The sequence below is a fragment of the Lygodium microphyllum genome, chromosome 18 (genome assembly GCF_053477565.2).
Source record: "Lygodium microphyllum isolate KBCC chromosome 18, Lygodium_microphyllum_v1.1.10, whole genome shotgun sequence".
In the NCBI taxonomy this organism is placed as follows: Eukaryota; Viridiplantae; Streptophyta; class Polypodiopsida; order Schizaeales; family Lygodiaceae; genus Lygodium; species Lygodium microphyllum.
The window spans coordinates 91,512,872-91,539,271 of NC_141152.1; the positions used below are offsets into that span (position 1 = coordinate 91,512,872).

At 49.8% G+C, this 26,400-nt stretch overlaps 1 protein-coding gene across 1 annotated transcript in view; it reads left to right on the top strand.

Moving 5' to 3' along the window:
* LOC148021147 (inositol hexakisphosphate and diphosphoinositol-pentakisphosphate kinase VIP2-like) overlaps positions 1–26,400 on the top strand; it is a 261,593-nt gene that overhangs the window by 115,382 nt on the left and 119,811 nt on the right. The window contains exons 7-9 of the mRNA XM_087698993.1: positions 21,741–21,894; positions 24,222–24,292; positions 24,481–24,585. Of these exons, the coding sequence (XP_087555119.1) occupies positions 21,741–21,894; positions 24,222–24,292; positions 24,481–24,585 (330 nt within the window). The remainder of the gene's footprint in view (positions 1–21,740; positions 21,895–24,221; positions 24,293–24,480; positions 24,586–26,400) is intronic.

A 26,400-nucleotide genomic window follows, 5' to 3' on the forward strand; every position in this document is an offset into this window, starting at 1 on the left:
CAGTGGAAGCGTCCCCGGATTTTGTAGTACACTGGGCATCTACAGATATAGTGTTCCTCTGTCTCTGGCTTGAGATGCAGAGCTGACAGATTCGGTCTTCTGGGGGGAGGGGGTTGGCCCCGTATCTGCCCGTTTCGACCCGTAGTTGGTGTGAGGACGTGCGGATCTGTCCGATGACACTTCTGACCCCGTGAGACAAGTGTGTGTCCATGTAGCTTGGGCGGGTGATGAAGCCGTCCGGGGAGATTTGCAGGAAGTGTTCTCGGTAGAAAGCCTTCTTGGTTCCTAGTTCTGATGTGGGGGTCACCCATGTCCTGGCGGTGTCTGTCTGGATGATATCCATTCTGGTGATGCGATTTACCTCCTCTCGGTTGAGCTCCAGGTGTGGGCAGTCTAGGTTGTATTGTAGTGGGGGGAGGTGGTCCATGTGCAGGCCATGGAGCCGTAGCCAGGTCTCTGTTCAGGCGTACCAGCACTCAGTGTCCCCTTGTGTTGCTAGCTGTTTGGATGACTTCAGGGCGAGTCTGGGGTATCGGTGCTGGGGCAGGTCCCATATTCGGCGCAAGGTCACGGTCTGGAAGAGGACCTCAGCCACGAGGGGCGGTGCCCCCAGCTCTGCGCGGATGATCTCGTGTGTACGGAGGGCTTGCTTCGGATCATCCGTGAGATCATAAGTACTAGGCTCTCCATTTGGTCCCATCCCTCATAGGTGGCCTCCTCCTCAGGCAGTGGCTGATCCTATGGGGCCCTCCGCGTGTGGTAGAGATTGGACCCCCATATGGGAGCCCCGTACAGGAGGGTTGGTGTGACCAAGGTGTCAAAAAGCTAGAGTTTTGTCCGGGGTTCCTGGAACTGTATGCGGGCACATTGGTTCTCCATTGACCCGAGGGCTGCATAGCCTCGGGTTAGTCTATCTTCCGCGGCTTTTCTCAGGGTAAATCTCGGTCCAGAGAATGTAATCCCCAGATAGACATCTTTGGACCACGTCCACGGTTTCTCCACCGTATGTGAAGGGGGGTACCGACCGACGGAGCCATTGGGTTGACGTGTTGAACACCATGACCTTGGTTTTCCCCAGGTTCACAGTTAGGTCTTTGTCTTGGCAGAAGGCCTGTAGTGTGTCCAGTTGGCGCTGCAGCCCTTCGGATGTGCTGGAGATGAGGACTATGTCGTTCGCATATAGTAAGATAGGTATGAGTGTCCCTCCCAGGCTCGATCCCACCTCGCCCAATTTATCTATGTACTCTGAGATCTCATTAATGTAGAGGCCAAATAGGGTGGGCGAGAGTGGGCATCCCTGCTTGACTCCGATGGTGCTGGTGATCTCCTTTGACAGCCCTCCCGGTGCCCGAACTCGGCCCGTTACCGATTCGTATAGTGCCAGTATCCCCCATCGTATTTCGGTTGGTACCTCCAGTTCCTGTAGTCTCTGCGTGAGCCTCGCTCGTGGGACTGTGTCAAAGGCCTTGCGGAAGTCCACGAAGCAGCAGTACACCCGTCTTCCATGCGCTCTGCCCTCCTCTATGATGGCTCTCAGTGTGAGGATATGGTCAAGGGTGCAGAACCCCCTTCTAAACCCTGCTTGTCCTGCTGCTCGGTGTTGGTGTTGCTCTACCCACTTGCTCAGCTCGTGTTCCAGTATGGATCCATAGAGCTTGGCTAGTACATGGCCAACCATGACTGTTCGGTAGTTCATGGGAACCATGGGGTCTCCGGCCTTCAGGATAGGTATTATGGTGTTGGCTGACCAACTGACTGGGAAGCCTTCGCATAGGGCTCTGTTGAACATGTGTGCTAGGAGAGGTGCCAGTATGTCTCTAGCATGGGTCAAATGCTCTGCTACCAAGCCTTCGTGGTCTTGGGCACGGCCATTTTGGAGTCTGTCAATGGCGTCCCGAACCCGCCCCGTGCTGAAGAATGTGGATGATCTGGGTCTGCTCCCTGGGGGCCGGGGTAGCTGGGGCTGCTTGGGTACTTGGTATAGTGAGGTTGCATATGCGTGCCAAGTGTCCGGGGAGGTGATGGGCGTTTGGGCTCGGGGTTCTTGAAACGCCTTCCATGCCTCTTTGATGTTGTGTCCTAAGAATAGCTGGTAGAATTCGTGTCCCACTTTGGAGAGGTAGGCTCGTTTCTTCCGTCGCACTAGGCGACGGAAGATCAAGCGTGCCTGTTTATGCGTGTGTACTCCCCGTGCTTCGTCCTGTTGAAGACGGAGCCGGGTTTCCCTGCACTTTGCGTCGTACCAGCTATTCTGTGGGACATTCTTGTTCGGAGGGGTGGGGTGGGGGGAGGGGGATGTGTGGGGGAAGTATTCGGCAGCTGAGGTGTATAGTGTGCCCGCCAACTGTGCTATGACCTCCTCCAGGGGTGCGTGGGGGTTCATTTCTTGCAGGCTCCAATAGAGATGGTCGGAGTATGCACTCGCAGTTAGCCTGGTAAAGTGGTACCTGGGGAATCTTGGGGGATTGCTTGCTGGGGGGGTTAGGTCATACTTGCAGGTTATGTCAAATTGTAGGTATGCATGGTCGGCAGCCACTGCAAGTGGGCGAGGTGATATTTTAAGGGACTGGACGTCGGTGTTAAGTGATAGAGGGCCGAGGATATAGTCCACTGTGCTTGCTCCCAGTTTCTGTGTGGGTGCTCCATGTGCCCCCCATCCGATGCAATTGGCCGCGTGCCTGTGTGAGAAGCATGTGAGGGCATCCGACCCGGGCCATCTGTCGAGGCCGTTGAGGATGGCCAGTCCGTGTGCCCCCCCTAACACCAGTAGGTGTTCGCCATATTCGGTGCACTCAGCTGTGTCCTGTGACGCCCGGTTGAGTCCTATCTCCTCCGGTGCAATCTCTTTGTACATGTGGTCTTCGCTCTCGAAGAAGGGGGTCTGCCTTTGTGCTATGCGTGCGTTGAAGTCTCCAGCCAACGTGACATCCCCCAGGCTGGAGTAGTGCATGATATCTTCGTACAGTGGTAGGTATGGTGACTCGCCCTTCTGTGGTGCGTATGGGGAGTTTGCTGGTGGGAAATAGCACACCGCCATGTATATATCTCGGGGGCGATTTGTGTATATCCGGATCCACATGAACCGGGCTTCCTCATCTTTCCGCATGACCTGCACCATGGGCTGTAGCTCCTCCCTGTACAACACAGCCACCCCTCCGGACCCTCGGGTCCCTCCTTTTGTTCGGGCTCTAGGGCGGCATGCCGTCTACCATCTATATCCCCTCTTTTCTGGTAAGTAGGTGCCTGGGCTTTGGTGGGTTTTTGTGTAGAGGACGATGTCCTTGCTGGTGAAGGTCTCCTGGAATAATCTTGCATCTGTCTTCATAGCTCCGTTGCAGTTCCACACTGCAAAACTCAGGTGGGTCTCATAGGCCGCACCCCGTCATTGGCGCTTATCTGTGATGATGACCCGACCATCTCTGTATACTGCCCATTTTCCTGCTTTGCGAGCCTCCAGATCTGTGGCATGCATTCTTTACGGTGTGCCACCTGTGCGGGTGTGAGGTCATCCTCCAGGTAGTCTTTTTCCCCTTTTAGAGCTGTCCTTTTAGAGAGGAAGGCTCGTCTGGATTCTAAGTTGGCAAATTTGAGGATAAGAGGCCTTCCCTTGGTGAGGTCTTTCCCTACACGCCATGCATTCTCCACTATTTGAGGGTCCTCTACTCCCAGCTTTCCACATATCTGTTGGGCATCTGCCAGGGGGCTATCCCCTTCCTTCCATCCGACCACCCGGATGTGGAGCGCTCTAAGCTTTCTCTTTTTCTCCTCCTCCAGTGCTGCATTCACAAACTCCTCCTTCTTTGTTGGCGATTTCTTGGCTACCTCAATCCATTTGGAGTTCTCAGCCACTTCGGCTTGTGCTTGTTTCACTATATTCGCCCATGTGTTGAGCTCCTTTGTTACTTGTGTCTTCAACTCGTTGATCTCGGATTGCACCTTGGTGGGCGTTGTTTCGGTGATTTCTCCTTCCTTCTTCTTGAGTAGGTCCAGCTGGTTTCTATATTCATCGAGCTCGTGCCTCAGTTCTTCGATCACCTTGTTTCTCTCCTGGAGGGACGTTTCAATGGCCACCTTCCAAGAGGTGAAGTGTGATGTGATCTCGGCGTAGATTTCGTTCTTCCATTCTTGCACTTTCGTGCTTATTTCCTACCTGATTTGGTGTGCAGTTTCCGCGCACATTGCTGCTATGATTTCCTTGATGTTGCTGATGTCTTGGTCATGCGCCTTGCATACATCTCGGAGGGCCTCCATGCCTTTCCTTGTGTGGTAGTCTGTCACCTTGTCAATGCTGCTCCAAATCGCTGAGTATTTCTCATTCTTCTCCCCCCTTGTGCGGCTACTTGGTGACGGGGATGTCTTGTTCGAGCCCATCCCTTCCTTACGGTTCCGGGGCTTGCTCTGGGGGTGTGGGCATCCGGCCTCATTGTGGTTATGGATGCGTGATGGGCGGTGGCGGAAAAGTCGGGTATGGGCAGGGCTAGTGGCAGTGGCAGTGTCCGAGTCGGACGAGAGGGCGTCCGATTTTCAGTGGACTCGGACGGGATTTGGGGGGGGGGGGGGAAACTCGGACGAGGGTGGGACTCGGACGAGAGACGTCCAAATGTGGGGGGGAGCTTCGGACGAGATTGTTGTGGGGGAGGGGGGGGCGGGGGGTGGGAACTCGGACGGGGGCTGATCTCGGACGAGGGCGAGAGAGAGGGAGGGAGAGAGAGAGATGGTCTGCGTCGCCTGTACGTAGTTGAAGTGGTGAGACGAAGCTGTGAGAGAGAGAGAGAGAGAGAGAGAGAGAGAGAGAGAGAGAGAGAGTATATTAACATCTCTAAAAGGCCAATGTGGCCTATGAGACCAAAGCAATACATACAATGATGATGTGTTTCTCATCTGGAACGAGAAAAAGATGAAAACATGCCTATAAGACTGAAAAAAAATGAAATAGTGTCCTATAAAAGGGAAAGTGATTTGAAAGTGAGAGTAGAGAAAGGAAAACTCTCCATCAATGATATGTCTGTTCTCTAAGGAGGTGTATCTCTGCATGGCTGAGGCGTCTCGGCATCTGTCTCCTGTGGCGCTCAATGATGGCTTTAATTTGTCTGTGGTGTGGATGTCTAGGCCTTCGTCCGGGTGGACGTGGGCGCCTAGACCGGCTAAGTGCCATTGCTCTATCCAAAGGGACACCTACAGAAGATGAGGTCCAATGATGATGTACTCCTATAGGCTGTGTGGCAATAGTAGTGGTATCTGCCATACTCTGTCATGTATTAGTGAAAGAGTCAGTGACTGCTCTCTGTCCATGTGAGCCGAGCTGTGGGGGCCTCCTACTCCGTAGAATTGTTGCTCTGCGCCTCTGGAGCTCCAAGAGGAAGAATCCCAAGCATCTCTGATCCTCAAACTGCATGATCCGTCTCAGGGGTCCAAAACCCTCTCGAAACAGACAGTGGTATCTACATCATATGTCATAATATACAGTGCATCGGCAGATGTAGCGTTCCTCTGTCTCTGGCTCTCTGTTGCATAGTGGGCATATGCGTTCTTCTGTCTGTATACCCTCCCATCTGCCTGTCTCAATCCTCAGGTGGTGGGATGAGGTGCGGATCTAACCAATAACTGTGCGTAGTCCATGAGGCAGCTGTGTGTCCATGTAATTGGGTCGGGTGATGAAACCATCCTCAGATACCTGAAGGAAGTGGGTTTGGTAGTGTGCCATCCTCATGCAATGGGGGGAGGGGGGTCGGATCCAGGTCTTCTCCGTATCTAACTTCAGTATGTCTGCTTTGATCATATGGTTTAGCTCTGATCGGCTTAGTTCAAGTGTAGAGCAATCCAGGCTATAGTCAAAGGGGGGTAGTCTGTCAATCTGCAGCCCATGTAGACTCATCCATGTACTCATCTGAGCATACCAACAGTGTCTGTCACCGTCTGCTGCTAGTTGTCTAGAAGAGGCCAGGGCTAGCCGTGGGTATCTATCTTGGGGGAGCTCCCATAGTCTATGTATGAAAGTCACTGCCTGGACCAAGGCCTCAACCACCATGGGTGATGCTCCCAACTCAGCTCTGATAATCTCATGTGGGGTCGAGCTCTTTGCTCGTATCACACGTGAGATCATCATGACCAGTGGTCTTTCCATATGCTCCCATCCATCATAGTATTCCTTCTCTGGTCCATCCTAGTCTCCCAAAGGCTGTCTCCTCGTGTGAAAGAGACTCGGACCCCAAATAGCTGCCCCATATAGGAGTGTGGGTGTAACCAGGGTGTCAAAAAGCCACAGTTTGGTACGCGGCTCATGAAATTGTATGCAAGCACATTGCCTCTCCAATGCACCTAAGGCTGCATATGCTTTTGCCAAACGAGCCTCTGATGTCTCTCTCCAAGAGAACTGTGGTCCCTTCAATGTGACCCCCAAATAGACATACTGCCTAACCATCTCCACTGGCTCTCCATCAAAAGTAAATTGGTGCTCAGCTCTTGTCACCCAAGCAGCTGAAGTGTTAAATACCATAACTTTAGTTTTCCCAAGGTTCACCTTAAGATCTCTATCTCTGCAAAAAGCTGATAATGCATTCAAGTGTCTATTTAGTCCCTCAGGTGAGTCAGATATAAGTACAATATCATCGGCATAAAGCAGTAATGGTATCAGCACTCCAGCTAGGCTGGCTCCGGCCCCACCAGTCCTATCCACATATTCTGAAATTTCATCTATATACAGCCCAAATAGTGTTGGTGAAAGTAGACAGCCTTGTTTCACCCCAATCGTGCCACGTTGAGAGGGGAACCGGTTCTTCCCTCTTTACATGAATTTACTGAAAGAAAACCATAGGTACCAAGTGCGTGAACCATATACAAAAGGCTGATTTGTTGCCATTCTGAAAATTAGGGTTTTGAAACCCTAATTTCTGCAAACTCGGGTAGCAAGCTAATTTTTTTCTTTAGTGCTTGCATTAGATCAAACTAAGTAGAAAGTGTTTCTTGGATGCCAGATAGATAGGAGATACAATGCATATGGCTGAAATTTCAGCATAATAGCTTATTCCAAATGAAGAGAGAGACATCTAATATATAAGTGTGGGGCTTGGATGCTCAAAAGTGAAAAGTAGGTGTTACAAATGACGAGTGTGTGTTGAAAATGATGAGTGTAGGGACACTTGTCTTTGTTGGAAATACAATCCACACTTGGTGGAGAAAACTACGTTAATGAGTTAAGACTAGGTTTGAATCCTAGACCAATGGAGGAAGATTTCATAATTAGATAGACAGGAGGTCATCCATCCCCTTAAGGTTTTGGGGGTTAGATGGCTAGTCGAACTATGGTAAACTTTTGGTTAAGTGTGCAATGGTGAGAACAATACTAGGATGGGTGACCTCTCTAAAACAGGAGGTGCAAGGGTCCCCACCTAGTTTCTAACTTGGTATCAAGTTTCAGGTTGCTGAGCTTGGGTTGCACTAGGACCTCAACCATGGTGTGGGTTGAGGGGGAGTATTGGAAATGCAATTCATACTTGCTAGAGAAAACTAGCTTACTATTAGTGTAACAACGATGAGTTGAGACTAGGTTTGAATCCTAGGTTAAATGGAGGAAGATTTTCATAAGATGGTTAGCCTAATTATAGAAAACTTCTAATTAAGGGCACGATGGCAGGATGGGTGACCTTTCGAGAATGAAAGATATAAGGAACCCCACCCAGTTTCTAACTGTCTTTTCAAAATGACACATGTTCTATTTTAGATGCCACTTATCACTTTTTCAAAGAAAGAAGCTTCCAAATCTTGTACTCTAAAAATCTCTCAAATGATTAGGAATTTGAGATAATTACTAAAGACAAAATTATTCCTTGTGAAATTCTAGATCCTTTTACGTAAACGAAATTTCAATTTGAGCAACTTTCAAAAATAGTAATCTCCTAAATTTTAGGAGTTGCCAAATTTAGCTTCTAGAGAGCTTTATTATATAGGTTCATTGGTTCATGGCTTGTTTCTTTGATCATAAGCATATGATTTTACTTTCTGAAACCACTCATTGTATAGGCTTCTAGTCAATGCGACTATCTGAGTGTAAAAGTCTCAATCATTAAAGCTTTCCTGTTAATCTGATCCTCCAACTAAACTTTTAATTTCTCTTGGGCATCTTGTCAGTGACGACTCAAGTATAATTATAGGGTGTTTTGAACATTGAATATCTTTAAATAGAAATATAAACATTTAATTATATTTTGAAATACTTAAATAATACAAATTACCTTTCAAAGTACATGAGCATCAAATTAATTTGGAATCATTGAGCCAATATGTCTTTGTAACAATTTATATGCAAAAGGTTTGTTACATCCCTCCCTCTTGAAATCCGTCTTATCCTCAAGACGTTGCTTAAAGTATTTTTGATCCTATGGCTTTTTCATAAGCTACAAGTGTTTTTGGATAGTCTTTAAAATACTCTTATGGTATCCGTTTAGAATCTAAATGAGAGTAATTTTTAAATTTCAAAAGGAATTTTCTAAAAATGTTTCTTGATTATATGAAAGACTAATTGCTTTGGTTGAAGTATCCCCTTTTGTTTATTTACTTTAGTGGATTCTCTATTATACATTCCAATGGCGGAGGTCCTTCATAAGGCTTCAGAAGATAGACATGAAAAGCATTGTGAAATTTTCAATGCTCTAAAAGTTGTAACTTGTAACAAACATCATTAATCTTTTCAGTGTCTTGAAATGGTCCATAATTTCTCATTGCAAACTTAGTGAGTTAGGATGAAGGCTTGTTAGAGTTTCTTAGACGAGCTTTATCAAATTTCAACTACATCTAATCTCCTTCTTGTAAAATTAAGTGCCTTCTATGCTTATATGCTGCTTTTTTTGTTTTCTTAAGATCTTCGGATAGCTTGTCTAACTTGGGCAAAAGTTATATCTATATAACACACGAACAAAAAATAATTCCCCTATATCTCCTGTCTCGTCACGACGGACTGTTGCCCCCTGCCCCGACTGTTCACGCCCACTCCCCCGACTGATCGTGCTAGCCTGTTTGCTCGCCCACCATGCTAATTCGCAAACCCCCTCCCCCCCCCTTCCCGCCCCGTCTGATACACTATCCCTGATTGCTCGCCCCCGCCCTGATAGCTCGCGCCCGCCCCGTCTGGCCACTGCTATCGTGTCCTTTTATCCCGCCCGTCGTCCTAGGACACACCGCCCCCCCCATCATTCCCTTCCCCTGCGACGCTGCTATTTTTCCCGCACTGCCCCTCTCCCCCCCCCCCCCCCCCCCCCCCCCCCCCGCCCTTGGCGCGCTACCTTTCTCCTGCAATCTCGGCTCCGTCCGACAGACGTACCACCCCCTTGTGCGGTATCCGTCGTAACCCGACATTCGCGGCGTCCAACACCTTCCCCACCGCCAAAACAACTCCTCTCCCCCTCCCACCCTCCAATTACTCTCTCCTTCCGCAATAACTTTTTCCCTCAGGTAGCACCGCAACGTGACTGGTAGCTTTTCAAAAGGGACGCACAATGGAAACCTTTGGTTAGACGTCAGTGCAGTCAGCGAGTGCCCCCCAGTCAAACACCTTGCGTGTCGTCCTCTTTGAGGAGCAGCTCTTTGCCGTTCGGACTAAAGAGTTGGAGCTAAAGGAAACAACGATTTATGGTCAGGTAGTAGGACATTCTCTAGCCAGGGCCCAGCTTTGGGACTAGCTTCACACTGCGCATTGGCATAGCGCAGATTGTGGAGGCGGTTCTAATGGGCCAAGGGATCTTCATGGTTCGGCTTAGCTCGGCAGACGCAACTCACGAGTTACTTGCTAGCTCATCCTATGCGTCCACGAAGGGGGTCATATACATGGTCCCTTGGTACAATGGCTTCACTGTGGAGGCATTTGCACTCCACAATAGGTTTCTTGGGCACCCGGTCACCCTTCTCTTTTCCGGCATGGTGATAGAGTATCGCCAGTTGGTGGAAGACTTTGGATGGCTCTTCGGCACGGTCCTTTCCGCATCTTTCGCAGACGCACTGACAGCCGCAGGAGTCCCAAAGGTACGGTTAGCAGTGAAAGAGGTTAAGAATATCCCACAGTTCCTAGAGATTGAGGCAGGCAGACACTTCTTTAGGTAGCACGTCATTGTAACTAGGCAGCCAGGGCAGTGCCTGCGCTACCATGACTTTGAGCACTAGGCAGTACAGTGCACGCGCTTCGGTGCTAGAGTGGCTTCGCCGACAAGCCCACAAGTGGATGCGGATGGCTTCACACGAGTACAGAGACAACAGAGAGGGAGACCGCAGGGGGGAGCGACACAGGAGGGAGCAGGTGGGCGAGCTCTACCCCCTCGGCAGAGCACTCCACAGCCGCTCCTTGCCCGTCCCACCCAGTAGGACTGCAGTCCCCCACATCCACGATCCGCGCCACAGACTGTCTCGCCTGAGTTCCCACAGCTTCCACATCCCCCCCCGTGCCCCTCCCCTCCCCCCCCCCCCCCCCTCCTCCCCCCCTCTCCCCTTCCCCCCAAACATCCCATGGCCCCCCTCCCCATCCACTGACCCTGGCCCACAGCCCTCCCTTTCCAGGGCTACCAGTCCCCCCCCACACCCTCCATGCATCCCTGTCCATCCCACCATCCCTCAATCCTCTTCCCTCTTACCACTTCCTCTATCGAGCACCCCCCTTGATCCGCACCTGGTTCAGGTGGTCCCCCCCAGACCCACCCCCCATCCTTCCACAGGAGGTGATGAGCCATACACACCTACTTCCTCCTCGTACCAGCAGTCCTCCCTCTCCCATACAACCACCAACTCATCCACCCCTATCTCTCATTACACCTTCCCAAAACAGGCATAGCTATTGCCATAGGAATTCTTCCGCAATGGCCCATGGTCCTACCTAAGAGTTGCGGAGCACGGAGAGTTCCCAGTACCTCTAGAGGTGGGGATCTTCACGGTTCGTAGGTCAAGGAGGGGCAAGGTCCATCTACTAGCACTATCGGACCAGGCAACTCGCATACTTATTGGGAGCAAGCCATAGGTGCCCATGGCAGGAGCGGAGGCGTATGCACATCTATTGGTCCAAGTCTCACCACCTGTGTACGAGACCACGGGACGATAGTGGCAGGAAGGGTTCTATGGATCAGACTGGATATGGGGGACTCGTGTGTTGGAGTCCTCAATGTCTATGCCCCTACGGAGGTTAGGACACGCAACAGGTTTTGGGGGGAAATTGTAAATGGACTCCCTGAGGTGGACTCCTGGATTGTTGGAGGAGATTTCAACAATCTGGAGGCTTTGGAGGACCAACAAGGTAGGGGAAGAAACTACCAGGGCATGGCCGGGGAGGAGCAGGAGGCATGGGAGGTCTTTTTGCTTGCAGTCGGAGCACGGGATGCCTAGAAAGACACTGCCTTCCACAAGAGGGAGAGGTCGTTGGACTTCTCTTGGGGATACAGACGACTAGGAGGAGCCTTGTTGGAGCGGTTGGACTGGTTTTATGTGGGAGAGTGGGGAGGTTCTCGCGGAGGCTAGATTGAGCAGTTGGCAGGTACCACACTATCCCCGATCACTGCGCGGTTCTCCTGGCACTTGATCCCCCAGCATCTGCCCTAGATACACGATCCTATCGGATCCCTGACTCGATCTATAGGAGGGAGGAGGTGTCGAGATAGATAGAGCAGATCTGGACCAGAGAGTGGGAGAGGAGGGACAGGATAGCAGAGGAGGTCGCAGAGGTCCTAGCCGAGTCAAGTAGAATTTGCCAAGAGGCAGCCCTACAGGCTAGGCAGCAGTGCTGGGGGAAGGAGAAAGCACTCCGGCGGGACATGGCAGCTACGCAGAGATTGTTGCAGGAGGCACCAGGGGACCCCATCCTCCACACACAGAAGGTGTATGCGTGTGCAGCCATTGCTGGCCTAGAGGACAGACACTTGGAGTTCTCTTTCCGCAATTCAGCAGCTTTTTGGGCGCGGAAGGGAGACACGATGTGTAAGGAGTTCTTCTAGGTGCACCAGCCCCGCACCGCGGGAGAGTAGATACGCAGCCTTAGGGATCAGTATGGAAGGACCCGTTCTAGCCCTGATGAGGTGATGGAGATTGCCACCGACTATTACACACACCTCTTCCAGCAGGAGATAGCTTCAATTAGAGGAAAGAGATGCAGACAACAGGTATGGGATCACATCCCGTTCCTCGTCACAGAGGAGATAGGACCCGCCCTCCTAGTTTCCTTCATAGAGAAGGAACTAGAGGAGGCTTTCCATACACAGGATGGGCAAAAATGCCCGGGGGAGGATGGCCTCTCTAAGGCCTTCTTCACTACATACTGGGAGGTGGTGAAGGACCCCCTACTGAGGACTTTCTAGGAGATATTCTCCTCAGGACAGATGCCAGGGAGGCTATCGGCAGGCCTTATCAATCTTCTCCCCAAAGGGGGAGACCGGTTGGAGCTATCCCAGTGGAGACCGATCACCTTATTGTCAGTGGCCTATAAGGCTCTGGCAAAGATGATTGGTAGACTATTACGCCATGTGCTTCCAGACATCATTCATGACACACAGACAGGCTTTGTACAGGATAGGAGCATCCTAGACAATGTATTTACATTCTTTGAGGCGACAGAGTGGGCTCAACACAGTGGGCAAAGACTGACAGTATTACTATTGGACTTCGAGAAAGCCTACGACAGGGTGGACAGGGATTTCCTAGAGGGTACCATGGTGAAGTGAGGATTTCCCCACGCTTGGATTCGCGGGGTCTCCAGCCTGTACAGATCAGCCACCAGCAGGGTTCTCATAGGAGGAAGGTGAGGGGAGGAGGTCCGAATGGAGAGATCGGTCTGACAAGGTTGCTCCCTGGCCCCATACCTGTTCCTATTTGTCGCAGAGGCGATGTCCCACTTCCTCAGGTCACGTGTGAGTGGACTACGCGGCCTCTGACTTCCAGTGAGAGAGGAGCCTGAGTTGCTAGACTCAGAGTACGCAGATGACACAGGACTCTACATAGAGGACGATGAGGTGATGCTGGAAAGAATGAGGTTGGCTCTTGAGGTGTTTTGTGTTGCAGCAGGTGCGAAAATCAACTGGCGAAAGTTGGTTGGCTTCCTCACAGACCCGGAATCCAGCACGGAGTGGGGAGTCCACTTGGGATTTAGATGGGTGAGCAGAGGGCAGATCGTTCGATACCTAGGGTTCCAGGTGGGACTTGATATCACTCCTGCCCAGCAGTTTCTTCCTGTTCTAGAGTCTATTAGGAGGAAACTGACCTATTGGAGCACGGCTCGCCTCTCACTAGCCGCTCGAGCCTTGGTGGTTAACCAGGTCCTCCTAGCGACGGCCTGGTACATCGCCTCGTGTTGGTGTTTCTCCTCATCATGCGCAGGGCAGCTTCGCTGCCTGGTGCGGAATTTCCTTTGGTCAGGGTTTGATGGCTCCAGAGACTCCAAGGCCAAGGTGGTGTGGGCGACCATCATACGACATCGATCAGAGGGAGGGCTTGGGATCATAGATCCAGAATATCAGAGTAGGGCCCTCTTGGGCAAGTTAGTTGTCCGCGGTCTCACACCAAGTGGGCAAACCTGGAAGGTCTTACTGCAGGAGGGCCTTCAGGATTGTAAACCGAGGCTTGGTGGGGAATGGAGGCCGTCCCTGAGATGGATCTTCACTTTAGCCGAGATTATCCCACCCAGATCACCTTTCTTGCCGAGCCTACTTCGTGTGTGGCAGGGCCTTCGTAAGGCCCTAATCCAGAGCCCCCCGGGCTACCAAGAGGAAATAGATCGTCAGCCGGTGATCTGGAACCTCTAGGTCAAAGACAGGGAAGGGGCACAGTTAGGTGAGCGCCCCCACATCCAGTGGGCTGGGTGGGAGGCCGGCCCGGCTCGCTCCATCAGGACATGGTGGGAGGTGTACAGGATAGCAGACAAGGAGGTGCTACAACGAGTATCAAGGTGCTCGAGAGGAGTGGAGTTGAGGAGAAGAGAGATGGAGGTAGCAATACCTCCGGAGTGGCTTGACCCCCCGATACGAGAACCAATAGAGGCCGGGGAGGTATGGGCAGCCAGGTTCTCTCCAGCAGGCATCCCTCTTCAGGTGGTAGGTAGAGTAGGCGGCGCCCCCCAGAGGACCTTCTTTACCGTTCAGGAGAGGGGACGTCTGGCCCTTGATAGAGGGCAATTGGATGAGGGGATTGCCACCCTCTCATGGAGGAGGATTCGGGTGGTGGGCCTTCAGAGAAAGACCTGGCGACTGGACCCCTATGTCTTCTGGATGGAGCTCAAGGAGTGGTGCCTTTGGATCTGGGAGGGTAGACCACTTGATGGGCTGGAGTAGGACCTAGGAGAGTGGCTATGGCCGGCCTCTGCGGTTTTAAAAAAGCCACCAATCTCCTAGAATACATTGCCAGGATTGGCTGACATGTACTGATGCAAGAGGATATGGATTGGGCACCGTCACGCAGTAGACACTGGGCAGAGCATAGCATCACGGAGCCCTTTCGACGGACCTTCTGGCGCCGCCTATGGGATAGCTGGAGGCCGAGGAGGGTGTCGTATTTTTTATGGCTGGTGGCACATGGAGGTTTGGCGGTGGGAAGCTGGCTTGCCCAGATGCAGAAGGAAGGAGGTTGTAAGCGCTGCACACAGCAGCCTCTAGAAACCCCAACCATTGCCTTTGGTCTTGTAAGGAGGCGTAGCTTGTCTGGAGAGGAGCATGCCGTATCCTTCGACGTATAGCCCCCAGCCTTGGGTGTATTTCATGGGGAGCTTTCTGTTGGCAGGTAGTTAGCCAGGGCCGTCACCTTTTGTATGAGGCCAGGATGCAGGACACGATTTTCATAATCAAGGCAGGGTCATGTGCAGTGGTTGGTCTGGAGGCTTTACCCATTCGCCAGGTACTAGAGCCCACAGCAGACCGCTCAGAGATATAGGAGATCATAGGGAGTCTTACTGGATGGCATATTTGGAAGGCGCGATGCCGGGTGGCCTTCGGTGGAGAGAAACTTTCAGCACTTGCAACCTTGGCAGAGCTATGGACCTCCATCATTCACTCCCTCCGTGGCCGATGGGAGCAGGTGCAGGGTGAGTCCAGGGCGCGTCAGGAACTCCGTGGTCACTTCATGCGTTCCTGGGGCGGCCAAGGCCTATTCTTTGTGCTGCAGGCAGGCAGTCCCGTTTGGCGATATACCCCTCCCCCATGGCTCCTTGCCCCCATCCCCCCTAGACCGCCCGGAGAGGCTTGTATACATGATGTAGTGGTGACTTTGCATCAGCTCCAATTTATTCTGTTGAGCTTGAACACTTTGTTGTAATCAGCTTTTTGAGTAATATAATTAGCCACATTTTCTTGGAAAAAAAAAAGTGGGGTACGTGGTTCCAGGAAGTTGATTGTTCGGCAGGAGCTGCAGCCTGCCCTGGTCGGACGGATCGACATCTTGATTCTGGAGGAGCACCAGCTCACCCCCACCCAGGCCCAGCGGGCAAGGAAGGTGCTTCTTGGCAGCTCGCACACTTACTGGGAACACGCCATAGCATCCTGGAATGTGAATAGCCTCCACTACAGTGGGACATGTGGTTCCAAGAAGTTGGTTGCTCGACAGGAGGTGTAGCTTGCCCTGGCCGGACGGATCAACATCTTGCTTCTATAGTAGCACAAGCTCATCCCTACCTAGGCCCAGCGGGTAGGGAAGGTGCTTCCGGGCAGCTCGCACACTTATTAGGAGCACGCCATAGGTGCCCACGGCAAGAGTGGAGGCGTATGCACCTCTGTTGGCCTCAATCTCACTGCCTATGTACGAGACCATGGGACGACAATGACAGGGAGGATTCTATGGGTCAGATTAGATATTGGGGACTTGTGCCTTGGAGTTCTCAATGTCTATGCTCCCACGGAGGTTAGGGCACGCAATAGGTTTTGGGTGGTGATCGCGGATGGACTCCCAGAGGTTGACTCCTGGATAGTTGGAGGAGACTTCAACAACCTGGAGATTTCGGAGGACCAGTAGGGCAGCGGTAGAAACTACCAGGGCATGGTTGGGGAGGAGCAGGTGGCATGGGAGGTATTTTTGCTGGCAGTCGGAGCACGTGATGCTTGGAGAGACCCTGCCTTCCACAGGAAGGAGAGGTCGTTGGACTTCTCTTGGGGATACAGGCGGCTAGGTGGAGTCCTGTTGGAGCGGTTGGATAGGTTTTATGTGGGAGAGTGGGGAGGCTCTCGTGGAGGCTAGATTGAGCAGTTGAGAGGCACCACATTGTCCGATCATTGCCCGTTTCTCTTGACACTTGACCCTCCAGCATCCGCCCTAGATACACGATCCTGTCGGATCCTTGACTCGATCTATAGGAGGGAGAAGGTGACGAGACAGATAGAGAAAATTTGGACTAGAGAGTGGGGCATCAGGGATTGGATAGCTGAGGAGGTTGCATAGGTCCTAACAGAGTGGAGCAGAATCTGCCAAGAGGTAGCCATACAGGCCAGGCACTAGAGCTGGGAGGAGGAGAGAGCACTTCGGCAGGACTTGGCAGCCACGCAGAGATTATTATAGTAGGCACTGGGGGATCCCACCCTCCACGCAGAAGAGGTGCGTGCAAGAGTACCCATTGCTGGCGTAGAGGATAGGCGCTCGGAGTTCTCTTTCCAAACCTTAGCAGCCTTCTGGGCGTGGAAGGGGGACACGGTGTGCAGGGAGTTCTTCCAGGTGCATCAGCCTTGCACCGCAAGAGAGCAGATACGCAACCTTTGGGATCAGTATGGGAGGACTCGTTCTAGCCTAGACGAGGTGATGGAGATTGCCACCGACTATTACACGCGCCTTTTCTAGCAGGAGACAGCTTTAGCTAGAGGACAGAGATGTAGACAGCAGGTATGGGATCACACCTGTCCCTCGTCACAGAGGAGATGGGTCGCTCCCTCCTAGCCCCCTTCACAGAGAAGGAACTAGAGGAGGCCTTCTATACACAGGATGGGCAGAAATGCCTGGGGGAGAATGGTTTCTCTAAGACCTTCTTCACTATCTACTGGGAAGTGGTGAAGGACCCCCTACTAATGGCCTTCTAGGAGATTTTCACTTGAGGATAGATGCCAGGGAGTATTTCAACAGGCCTTATCAGTCTTCTCTCCAAAGGGGGAGACCAATTGGAGCTTTCCCAGTGGAGACCGATCACCTTACTGTCAGTGGCCTATAAGGCATTGGCAAAAATGATTGGTAGATGACTACGCCCTGTGCTTCCAGATATCATCCATGACACACAGATAGGCTTTGTCCAGGATAGGAGCATCGTTGACAATGTATTTACCTTCTTTGAAGCGAGAGAGGGGGCTCAGCACAGTGGGTAGAGACTGGCCATACTACTCTTGGATTTCGAGAAAGCTTATGACAAGTTGGACCGGGACTTCCTAGAGGGCACCATGGTGAGGTTTGGATTCCCCCAGGTGTGGATTCGTGGGGTCTCCGTCCTTTACGGATCGGCCACCAGTAGGGTTCTCATAGGCGGAAGGCGAGGGGAGGAGTTTTGGCTGGAGAGATCGGTTCAACAGGGCTGCCTGCTGGCCCCATACTTGTTTCTACTCTTTGCAGAGGCGATGTCTCACTTCCTCAGGTCACGTGTGAGCGGATTACGCGGCCTCCGACTTCTAGTGAGAGAGGAGAGTGAGTTGTTAGACTCAGAGTATGCAGATGATACATCCCTCTATATAGGGAACGATGAGTTGGTGCTGGAGAGAGTGAGGCTGGCTCTTGTTTTGTTGTGCAGTGGGAGCAAAAAGCAACTGGTGAAAGTCTGTTGGATTTCTCATAGACCCGCACTCTAGCATTGAGTGGGGCGTCCACCTAGGATTTAGATGGGTGAGCAGAGGGTAGACCGTGCGGTACTTAGGGTTCCAGGTGGGACTCGACATCACTCCTGCCCAGTAGTTTCTTCCTGTTCTTGATTCTATTCAAAGGAAATCGACCTATTGGAGCACGGCTCGTCTCTCACTAGCCAGACGAGCCCTGGTGGATAACCAGGTCCTCCTAGCGACGGCGTGGTACATCGCCTCATGTTGGTGCTTCTCCTCATCTTGCGTAGTGCAGCTTCGCCACCTAGTTCAGAATTTCCTTTGGTAAAGGTCTGATGGTTCGAGGGATTCTAGGGCCAAGGTGGCGTGGGCGACCATCATACGACATAGGTCAGAGGGAGGGCTTGGGATCATAGACCCAAAGTATCAGAGTATGGCCCTCTTGGGCAAGCTAGTTGTCTGCGGTCTCACACTAGGCAGGCAGACCTGGAAGGTCTTATTGCAGGAGGGCCTTCAAGACTGTAGACCGAGGCTTGGCGGTGACTGCAAAATCAGGATGTTGATTTGTCTGGCAAGGGCAGGCTGCAATTGCTGCTGAACAATCAACTTCTTGGAACCACGTGCCCCACTGTAATGGAGGCTGTTCACATTCCAGGATGCTAGATGTAAACTCATGGGGAAGCCTGTGACTGACCGAACAGGCATCTATTCGGTGTTGCTGATGAAGAAGAAGAGCTATGGGACATGCAAATGTGCTTTGTCGCAAGCTTGGAAGGTGAACTCCATTTCCCCATGGTGGTACCACCGGTGTGTAATAGATACTCTAGGTGGTACCACCAGGGCATCTATTAGCTAGGTTGATAGTTGTGGCTTTGTACACTGGTAGATGTAGGTGGCCTGTGCAAGGGGCGACTCGATCACGTCCATCAATGCTTTCCACTGTGGAGGGGCTCAAAAAATAATGCTCAGATGTGGGACCTCGGCTCCATCCCACCAGTTAAATGTCCATTATACACCTTGGCCATTGCTGGGAAGAGTGCTATTCCTCCTCCCATCCATTGGGAGATGTGGTCTGCAACTTGTCCCTTCACTTCCTTCTCTGTCTGTGTCATCGTCTAGTCTCCTTAATGAGAGGTCTAAAGGAAGAAAGCATAGTTTGGTCCATTTGGTGGTGCTAGTAAATGGACCTTGCCGCTCCTTGACTTGCGGACCATGAAGATCCCCACCTCCAGAGGTAGTGGATGCATCTATCAGCCATGCTGAGAGTCGTGACTCTACACTGGTAGAAACGGGCTGCCTGTGCCAGGGGCCACTCGATCACATCCCTCGGAGCTCTTCATTGCGGAGGGGCTCGAAAGATAATGCTCAAGTGTGGGACCTTGCCACCAGCCCACGAGTTAATGTCCATCATGCAACCATGCCACTTCTATGCAAACAGTGCTAGTCCCATCCATTGGGAGATGTGGTCCGCCACGTAACTCTTCAACTCTTCCTCTATTTGTGTAGTCGTCCACTTCCCTGAGTGAGAGGACTGAAGAAAAAAGGTGTAGTTTGGTCCATTCGGTGGTGCTAGTAGATGGACCTTGCCCCTCCTTGACTTACGAACCATGAAGATCCCCACCTCTAGAGGTACTGGAAACTCTCCGCACTCTGCAACTCTCAGATAGGACCATGGGCCATTGCGGAAGAACTCTTGTGGCAACAACTTTGTCTGTCTCGGGAAAGTGCGACGGGCCGTAAGGGCGGATGACCTGGTGGTTGTATGGAAGGGGGTAGACTACTGGTGCTCGTAGGATGTAGGCGTGTGTGACTCATCACCTCGTGTGGGAGGGGGGGGGGGGGGGTGGGTCTGGGGGAGATTATCTGAACTGGGTGCGGATTAGGGGGGATGCTCGGTAGGGGAGGTGGTGGGGGGATGGAGGATCGAGGGATGGTGGTATGGACAGAGATGCATGGCGGGTATGGGGGGGGCTGGTGGCCTTGGAAAGGAGGGGCTGTGGGCCAGGTTCTGTGGGGGGTGGACATGGGATGTGGGGGCTATGGGATCTCAGGTGAGGTAGTTTGTGACGCGGGTGGTGGTTGTGGGGGGCTATGGTCCTGCTGGGAGGGGCTGTGGAGTGCTCTGCCGAGGGGGTGTCTCTTGCCCACCTACTCCCTGTTGTCGAGGTTGGGTCTGAGAAGCTGGCTGCACCCCCCCCTGGCGTCTCCCTCTCTGTCGTTTTTGGACCCATGTGAAGCCGTCAGCGTCCACCTGTGGACCTGTCGGCGGAGCCGCCTTTGTTCGAAAACGCGTAGAAACTGCTGCCTGATGCCCAAAGTTGTGGCAGCGCAGGCATTGCCTTGGTTGCCCAGTCACAATGACTTGTTGCCTAAAGGAGTGCCCGCTTGTCTCAATCTCTAGGAACTGTGGGATATTCTTGACCTCTTTCACTGCCACCGGTACCTTTGGGACTCTTGCTGCTGTCATTGCATCCGCGAAAGACGCGGGAAGGACAGTGCCAAAGAGCCGTCCAAAGTCTTCCACCAACTAGCAATACTCTATTGCCAGGTCGGGGAAAAGAAGGGTGACTGGGTGCTGAAGAAACCTGTTGTGGAGTGCAAATGCCTTCACAGTAAACCCACTGCACCAAGGGACCATGTATATGACCCCCTTTGTGGACGCATATGGTGAACTGGCAAGTAACTCGCGAGTTCTGTCTGCCGAACTGAGCGTGACCATGAAGATCCCTTGGCCCATTAGGACCGCCTCCACGATCTACGGTGTGCCGATGCACAGCGTACAGCGTGGAGTGAAGCCAGTCCCGAAGCTGGGCCCTGGCTGTGGGGAATGTCCTACTACTTGACCATAAATCTCTGTTTCCTTTAGCTCAAGCTCCTTAGCTCAGACGGCTAAGACCTGCTCCTTAGAGAGGACGACACGCAAGGTGTTTGACTGGGGGGCACTCGCTGAGTGCGCCGGTGTTTGACCAGAGGTTTTGATTGTGCGACCCTTCGGAGAAAACTGCCAATCACGTTGCAGTGCTACCTGAGGGGGGAAAGTTGTTGCAGGAGAGGGAGCAATTGGAGGGTGGGGGGACAGCAGGGCGGGGGGTGGCTATGGCGTGGACAGCAGGGCTGGCAGGGGTGGAATGCCAGGGGGGGGGGGGGGGGGGGGGAATGGATTAGGTGTAGACAAGGCAGCCAAATCCGTTGGGGCCAGGGGGGCGAACTATCGGGGTGAGGGGAAAAGACGGATAGGTGGGGTGGGCTGTCGCGAGCCGTTGGGGCGGGGGTGGGGGGGGGGCTCAGTGTGGGGGGGCGAGTTGATGTAGCGGCCGCCGCTGACGATGGCGCAATTGATCTAGGCAGGCGCGAACAGACGTAATGGGGGGCAGCTTGCGACGTGACGGGCGTGAGCTACCCTGCTTTCATGATTCCATGTGGTATTGAGAGTTTGTTGTGTAGCATCCTAGAAATCATCAAGGCCCACAGGATAGAGGCATATTAATGTCTTCTAAAGGTCAATATGATCTAGGAGGCCCAAACTATTGTATACATCATGTCTATAAAGAATAACCATTTCAAATAGTGAAAAGGAAAAATGAATGCAAATGGCTATGACTATCTAGGTGTACAACTAAAAGAGGACATGCTACATCTTTAATAGATGGGCATTCTTCTATAATGCTATGATGATATACATTTCCAGATGGTGTGGTGTTTGGTTCCTATCAAGAGTACTGATGGCTAGTATCTCAGTTATGTTTGAGGGATTCATTCATGGATGGGACCTATGGTGCTGGTCCTCTAATCTCGAAAGCCAATCTAGTGTTGTTCCACTTGTGTAGACTATCATGGTGGGGAAGTTTGATGAGAGTTGGGTGACTTGAGGTTTGGAGGGAGGGAGGGAGGAAAGGAGAGAGATATGAGACCTGAAAACGTCACATTTTGTGTCCTTGGGAGGAAACCTAGTTTTGGTGTCGTGTGTTTGTGTACTGATATTCTTGAATCTTTTGTTGATTTTGATAACAGCATTTGGAAAAGCATGGAATCCCAACTCCTGACTACACTCTTGTAAATAGAGAATACCCTTTTCAGAATATTGATTACTTTGTTGAAGCAGAGGATTACATTGAAGTAGGAGGGAAGCGGATATGCAAACCCTTTGTTGAAAAACCTGTTGATGGTAAGAAGTCTAGAGAAATGATAAGCTTTCACATTGTGAGGTGTTCTTTTTTTGATACAACACTTAACTTGTTTGTAACCTTGTCACCTTTTGATTTTTGGGGAACGGAAGAGTAGTATGTTAAACTATGAAGGAAAGTTTCTTGATAAGATCAGTGCACTAATTTTAGGGAAGTTATTAACTCAGCAACATTTATGAGTTTGTCACCTGGCTCAAACCCTCATCAAAGTCAATACTTGAACAAAAGCTGGTGAGATAGGAAAGTTTCTTGATAAGATCAGTGCACTAATTTTAGGGAAGTTATCAATTCAGCAACCTTTGTGAGTTTGTCACCTGACTCATAGCCTCATCAAAGAAAATGCTTGAACAAAAGCTGGCGAGATCTTCAGATTGTCAAGTATAGGAACATAAGTTTAGAAGTGCATGAGTGGTTGAGGTCCACCTGAGCATAGGTATGTACGTGCAAGTTTCAGCAAGCCAGAATACCTCTCGAAACCTCACACAAGAAAGAAAGAAAAGAAGGAAAGATATATTAATGTCTACATAAGGCCAATGTGGCCTAGGAGACAAAATCCAGAGTACATCCATGTCTAATGTCATCTCATCAGTAAGGTAAAGATAACATTACAAATAAGTGGGTGGCCTATTAAACAATACTGAAAATAACTATATGATGGGACTATACTAGGGTTGAACCATGTGTAGTGTTGTTCCATTGATAGAAAAGAAAAGGAAAGGAAAGGAGAACCAGATCTGATAGAACCAAGTAATGGTACTGTCAATCCTCTCTGACACCCCCCCCAGGTGCTCGTACATGACCTGTCACTGCCTCATATAATGCATAGACACCCCATCGTATACCCTCCCGGTGCTCGTACATGACCTGTCAAGAGAGAGAGTCAGAAGTTGTGCACAACAATGGGGCCCAAAAGTATGCTCCATTGTTTTCTACTAGAAATCAACATGTGAAAGTTGCCAACTTGACCAGAAGGATGAACATGAGGTGCATTAATACGCAGGTGTAAGCAATTGCCACAAACACGAGTTGGTAGTTCAAAGCCACTTTGGTGAATGATTATTACACTGTGAGGTGAATATGATTGATTACAAAAAGATTATGCTCAAAGACTGTCTGTGCTTGTCCTTAAAATGTTACTGATTGCAGCAACATGTGTGGTAAATCTAGTTTTTAGACCACTGCCTTCTTTCTGGTGAGATGGCATTCTAGCTTTCCAAAACTATTTTGAATTCAGATTGTTTAAAAAGTCTTCTTCTGTTATATTTCTCTATTGCTATCATATGTGATACTCCAAAAGGCTAATCCTCCAAAGTAGGAGAATTAATTGATTTGTCCACAAAGAAATGCAATTTTCACCCATGAACAGTGAGTAGCTGATGCCATTGTTGAGCTCTTCAATCTAACACAGTGGATCCATGCACACCATTGAGCTCAAAATGGAACTATTGAAAATACATTGCACAATGGGCAGCCTGCTATGAGGATGATTTAATATCATGGTTGACTGCAAATCATGCCCTTTCAAAACACAAGCATGGGAGAAAATATGCAAAATTCAATAATGTATATGAAAACCATTTGGACAAATTTTTGATAACCAGCTAGATTGGTTTGTCTTGTATACACAATGTATCTGTCTTCATGTTCTGTCAGAGTGTCAACTCCACAATGTTCTGTTCTACATGTATATGTCGCACATTTTTAGATGTGTGCATGCAAAAGTGGATTGAGACATAGTTGTTTGTTGCTTCTAGGTCAACCGAAGTGCTCGAAGTGGCTAAGGATCAAATTTAGCTTTTTTAAATCATTTACTGCAGTTCATTCTGTCTGGATAAGCTTGGTCATATCTACTGCTCTTCATTTGAGCTTTTAGACAAAAAGTGATTAAATGTCCTGCATCAAGGGCACATGTCTGCAAAACGGCCTGTCTGTTCCTGTTTGTGTGCCTTCAATTCCCCTAGTTAGCAATGATGGAAGAAAGTTCGCTGTGCTGTCAACTTAACACAATAAATTGAGAAGGTCTCAAGGACTTAGCACTTGTGAGCATATATGTGGACACTTATACTTTAAGCTGAAACATATTTGTTATAGCAATACCCTTAAAAGTCTTGGAGTGCAACAGTGTAGTGTGCAACTTTGGAATGGTTGGTCTAGGTTCACATAAGTAATATCAAGGTGTTTCTGAACACCTATGGTAATATTACCTTGATTTTAAGCTGAAGGATTTAGTATTGTGAAGGCATTTTAAAAATAAGTTTGCAGCACGTGTGTAATGGTGCATCTTAAGGTTTTCCTTAAATTTGTGCAGGTGAGAACCACAATATCAGAATATACTATCCAAGTGCAGCTGGTGGTGGCATGAAAGAACTGTTTCGCAAGGTGATTCTGTGATGATAGTGTATTTATGGGTATCATCTCAAATGAAGGGTCTGCTTCTCTGAATTTGACAATCACATTCTGTATTCTTACTGTGGGTAAAGGATGTTGTATAGTCTGCCAAACCATATCAAGGAGAGTCTTATGGTAATGAACTAAAAATAATCCAGAGTTTTTCTTTTGTTCCATAGGTGGGTAATCGCTCAAGTGAATTTCAGCCTCAAGTTAGAAATGTCCGACGAGATGCATCGTACATTTACGAGGAATTTATGCCAACTGGAGGAACTGATGTTAAGGTGACTTCGAGTGCTTGTATGAAGATTGGCAATGCTTCATGGACATTTTTTTACAAAACATGTTGCCTGTTTACTTTTTCTCTTTTTTTTTGGGTGGGTTGTTTGGGGTTCAATTACCTTTCTATTCCAAAAAAATAAATATTAGTGGTAAAACACAATGGTAGTGGATGGATTAATGTCACTCAATTGACAACTATTTTACAGTGATTATTGCAGTGAACAATGAATGGAACCGCATGGCTGAAACAGGCGGATGGCCATATACGTATGATTTTGCAGAGTCCAGATTTTCCAAAGTGCTCAGTATCTAACCCAAGCCAAGAATTTAGAATACTGCGACGAGATATAAGTAGCCAGAAAGTCTATCTAAAACCTCATGAGATGCCAGAGGATACCAAAGGAGATGGAAAATAATCTCTGAAGTATATGAACACTGCAATCAGTAGGAGGAAGCTATACAAAGTTTTGCCAGTTTTTGGCCTTCTGGCAAATCTCAAACCACGCACCTCCAAAAAATGAACCTTTGCTTTGATGGAAACTTGCTTTTCCTATTTTAACCAAATCTTGTCGAGGTTTATTTTTCACCATCTCAGTGGTTTATTCAAATGCCAAATCATTCCCATTTTTGTCAATCGAAGGTGGCAGCAGAATTCATTGGTAAACTTTCATGGATGCCATTAGTTGGAGAGATAGAGCATGGCAACCAAAGGTATTACCCTTGAAGTTTCAATCTTAAAGTCTTTGAGATTTATCAAGAGCAAGGATAAGTTGTAAATGTTGTCCTCCAATGAGTGCTCCACATGACTTAGTTGTCTCACCGATTGTCAAAGCAGTCAGCATAATGGGCCATGAGTATTTTTGCTCAAATAAACCCCATTAAAATGTGACCTTGTGCACCAAGACATGATTATAATGCATGTTCAAATTAGTGAGCCTCCATTCATTTTGGGTGTGCAAACAAAATCAGCCTTGAGCAATCTCAATGCTTTACAATCTGTATGGGTTTTCTAAACATAAAAGGATCACAAGGAATAAAATGGGACGTAAAACTGGACTTATGCCATGATAATTGATTGAATTCATAGTCTAACATGAAGGGATCAAGTGGATTTTTTTTTTTTTGGGTAAAAAATGTGGCTAGTTATATTACTCAGAAGAGTTTTACAGTGAAGTACATACGCTTCACACTCTGGCTGGGGTTGTCACAGTATTAAAAACAATCATACATACAAGTCTTTGATAGCAGTTTGGGGGTTATGGGGGAAATAAGCCATAGAGGGGAGATGTACTATCACCTAGGGCTGCCTGCATGTATCCTGAAAAAGAGGCTGTGGCCACCCCAAATGAGTAAGAGCTGCTATTGGAGCTCCTAACGGGCTCGGAACTTGCCCTGTAGCTGGTCCTAATGGCTGCAGAGTGAGTGGATGATGGATGTCTAGAGCTCTGCCACCCAAGGTTGTGCATACTGAGGCTCTCAGCACCAAAGGTCTTTTGGTGTAGCGTGCTTTCTAGATGTACAGCGAGGCTCCCAATGATCTCCCAAACCTGTGATTGTGACGCTGTGGGCTCCAGTATGTGATGGATGGGCAATGCATCCAAGCCAATCACAATGCAAGAGCCTGCCTTGATGATGAAGATTGTATGATAGATCTCTACCTCATAGAATTGGTAATGGCCTTGGCTAATTGATTGCTAATAGAAGGGCCCCCCCAAGTTATACACCCTAGGCTAGGTGCCACTTGATAGAGAAGATTGTAAAGCTCCTTTCCACATGAGTTGCATTGCCTTGCATGACGAAAGACAATGCTTTGGAGT